The 3,013-nt window shown below is 44.3% G+C and overlaps 1 protein-coding gene across 2 annotated transcripts; it reads right to left on the minus strand.

Annotated features, from left to right (window-relative positions):
* Positions 1-509: 509 nt before the first annotated feature.
* LOC109179995 (protein IQ-DOMAIN 1-like) lies at positions 510-3,013 on the minus strand. Of its 2 annotated transcripts, none has more exons than XM_019329474.1 (5): positions 2,664-3,013; positions 2,315-2,566; positions 1,970-2,224; positions 1,749-1,895; positions 510-1,489 (listed from the first exon to the last, which is right to left on the minus strand). In XM_019329474.1, the coding sequence occupies exons 1-5, from the start codon at positions 2,802-2,804 to the stop codon at positions 716-718; spliced, it is 1,569 nt and encodes a 522-aa protein (XP_019185019.1). In that variant the 5' UTR covers positions 2,805-3,013; the 3' UTR covers positions 510-715. The 2 variants fall into 2 exon arrangements, with proteins under 2 accessions (XP_019185019.1, XP_019185020.1); XM_019329475.1 differs by having other exon boundaries at positions 1,749-1,886; positions 2,664-3,012.

Consider the following 3,013-nt stretch of genomic DNA (forward strand, 5'->3'; position numbering starts at 1 on the left):
CCAATTAAGCAAAAAAAAAAAAAAAAAAAAAAAAAAAAAAAACCATTTAAGACTAAATTGGAAAAAAATCACTATAGTTGAGAGAAGACAGTAATCTTCTTCCAAAAGGTTAAATACTCAACTCCAAGTTGAAAATACAGTGCTGATTAGAAGACAACATTGAAGTAACAAAGTTCAACTAAAACGTTAACTTGATAGCGAGAGTATACATTTATTATTTTATATATATACTACGTTGGACAAGTCCCGTAAGGAGCCCAAAAGTGCATCGAGCTCCATTTTAGTGTCTGCCAGAAAATATGGATCTTGGTAGTTGTAATTTTTAAGATTTGGTTGTTGGTACAGAGGGCGAGGGATGCATAATTGATAAGGTTGATGATGGTGGTCCTGGTTTTGCGGAAATTGGTTCTTTTTCAGTTTTCAGTTTGATTGTGATAGTCACTAAAATATAAACAAGATGCAATATGAATAATAAAGCAGTACAGGATGGGTTGTTGAGGGGGAAGGGATGAGGAGAAGGTAATATACCTTGAAAGTTCATTTCTATTTTGAGCTAGAATACAAATCTGGAAAATAAAAATCATGGACATTGGGAATTCTCTTGCTTCTTTTCTCAACCACCACCATCAACTATCAACTACCCTCACATTCCCATGCCTAAATCAAGGAAACAACTTAACACAATTGAAGCTAAACAAACTCATTAGATTTGGATTTATCTTAGCCAGCGTTTAAGATCAGTAGTTGAACAAGGAGAAATTTCCCCACCAATGCTATCAGTGTTACATGAGTAGTTTGATTGCTGCTCCATCCCTACATACCCAGCTTGGACGCTTTTGAAGCTGGGACTTCTCAGATTCTGGCTATAGCCAGTGTTGAGGGGATATGGCTCTGGGATGAGGTAAGACAAGCGTTTCTTTACCGACCCGGTTCGCTCCCTCTCGGGGGTGGATGGCCTCTGCCTGGGCGCGCTCTGTGACCGGACCCGGGCCTTTGCAGATTCCGTGGCAGCCATGTAATTGGGCACGGCAACGTTGGTGGCGGCGGCTGCTACCTCGGATATGCTGTAGCGGGTGTGGGAACGTGCTGTTGTGGAGCGCAGGCAGGGAGTGTTGGCGGTTGAGTAGCTTTTTTCGAGACGGCGGGGGCTGGTGGAGCGGAGCTGCACGGGTTTTGGTTTGGATGGAGAAGGGGTTGCGGGGGGTTGAAGGATGGGGAAATTGTAGAGCGATGGTTTCTGGCGACAGGGGGATTGCTTGTGGTTGTGGTTGTGGTGTGGACTCAAGTGTTGGAGCGATCTTCTTGTGTAAGAATACGGCATTGATGTGTCGATTTCCACGGTCTTTACAGCCTCTCTCCTTTCGGTTGAAGCTCTGCTGCCGCAGTTCCATTGCTTCGACGACATCCACTCTTCTAGCCAGTTTGTTCTTTCTTCTACTTCTTTCTCCTCTCCCTCCTCCTCAACAAGCTCCATCTCTGAGCTCCATTCCTTGATTCGTAATGGAAAAAAGTTACCACATTAGGATCAAGCGTGCGTCTAGCTAGTAAGGAAAGAGCAACTTTATTTCTTTATAGACAGCCATTACATTTACAAGATACTGTTTACTGGACTTGGCCTTTACTCTTTATTGGCATTTGCCCAACAATTCTTTCCAATCACTAGGTGTTAGACTTGACCGTTACTGGCCTCTGCCCAACTAGTAGTTAATAGTTCTCCTGTTTAATTTCAAAAGCTTAACAAATTGAACCTGTTGTGAGAAAGCATGAACCAGGGATCTTTCCCTTATGATGGAAGCCTCTTTTCTGGCTTGCAACATTGCTTCCAGTTCTTCAAGTGTTCGTGGGCAGTCCCTCCAATCATCTGCGATTGAGCTTCCATCTCTAGACTGCAAATCCTAGAATATGTTAGACTGCAAGTGCAACACATACACAAAGATCAGGTGGAAAGAAAGTATATATGGCGGTGTACCATTGACTTTCGATCTCTGATATCTGAAAGGTATTTATTAGATTCCCAAAAGTTGGTGGTGGGTTCGGCGAACATGGATTTGCGGCCGCCTCCGTCGTGTGAAAGGCGGGCACGCTGTTCCCGGACCCGAGCCTGCACTCGAAGCAGAGCTTGCATGCATTTTAGTGTCATCTTTGCTTGCTTTCGTACGTTCTGGCCTCTTATCAGAGCTTGAAGCTTAACAATCCCCTTTAGAGCAACAAGGGCTCTCCTTGCCTGCAAATAAATATCATCAAATCTTAAGTTTGTGAGTACAAGGTCAAATTAAAACTGAAACCACCGCTCTAACTAACACTGCCAGCTTACTAGATAGCCTCGGAAGGCCGTTTGGATGACAGTTGCTGCAAAGTGCTGCCTATTGGAAGGCCGTGTCAAGCGGATGATCTCCACGGCTGCCTGAGCTGTCGCCACGGCCGCCTCAGCCGCCGCTGCGGTGGCGGCAGCCACCGCAATGGCATGCCTTGACTCGTTGTTGTTCATCACCTTCGTCGCTTCACCCGCCTGACCATTCTGGGCTGCTGCACCTTTCCTGAACAACCATCTTCTCTTTTCTCTTTTCTGCCAATTAAAATCCCAAACCCACAAATCATCAACAATTAACTCCCAAAAAATGCATATATAACAACAAATTAAATCCAATACTTTATTATGTTACCTTTTCTTCATCCTCCTCATGCTCATGCTCTCTCCTCCTGCAACTCTTCTTGTCAACATTACTACTGCTCTCCTTAGTCGGAGACCTGAAGGCCCTCTTTACTGCCGTCAACCATGAACTTCCCCCTAGTTTCTTTCCCATGGGATCTCTCAGATCAGGCTTACAGCTACATAAACATGAGTGGGTGCAAGGAAACAGAATGTGCTAGGTGTATTTATTCTGATTCCATAGCTCATCCTCAAACCCAAGGTAATATTAAATAATGAAAGAGATATAGGATGGGGTTAAGAAAGAAATGACTGAAGAATGAAGAGGCAAGCATGCTTATCCGTGCTGCAGCAGCATCTTAT

The sequence above is a fragment of the Ipomoea nil genome, unplaced genomic scaffold, assembly GCF_001879475.1.
Source record: "Ipomoea nil cultivar Tokyo-kokei standard unplaced genomic scaffold, Asagao_1.1 scaffold0982, whole genome shotgun sequence".
NCBI classification, from domain to species: Eukaryota; Viridiplantae; Streptophyta; class Magnoliopsida; order Solanales; family Convolvulaceae; genus Ipomoea; species Ipomoea nil.

Bases quoted from the DNA above. Each gene is read 5' to 3' on its own strand.
- LOC109179995 (XM_019329474.1), bottom strand. From the start codon at position 2,804: ATGGGAAAGAAACTAGGGGGAAGTTCATGGTTGACGGCAGTAAAGAGG. The intron at 2,225-2,314 runs GTAAGCTGGCAG...ATTTATTTGCAG, and splicing joins CGGCCTTCCGAGGCTATCTA to GCAAGGAGAGCCCTTGTTGC. The intron at 1,490-1,748 runs GTTCAATTTGTT...TTACGAATCAAG, and splicing joins TTCATGCTTTCTCACAACAG to GAATGGAGCTCAGAGATGGA.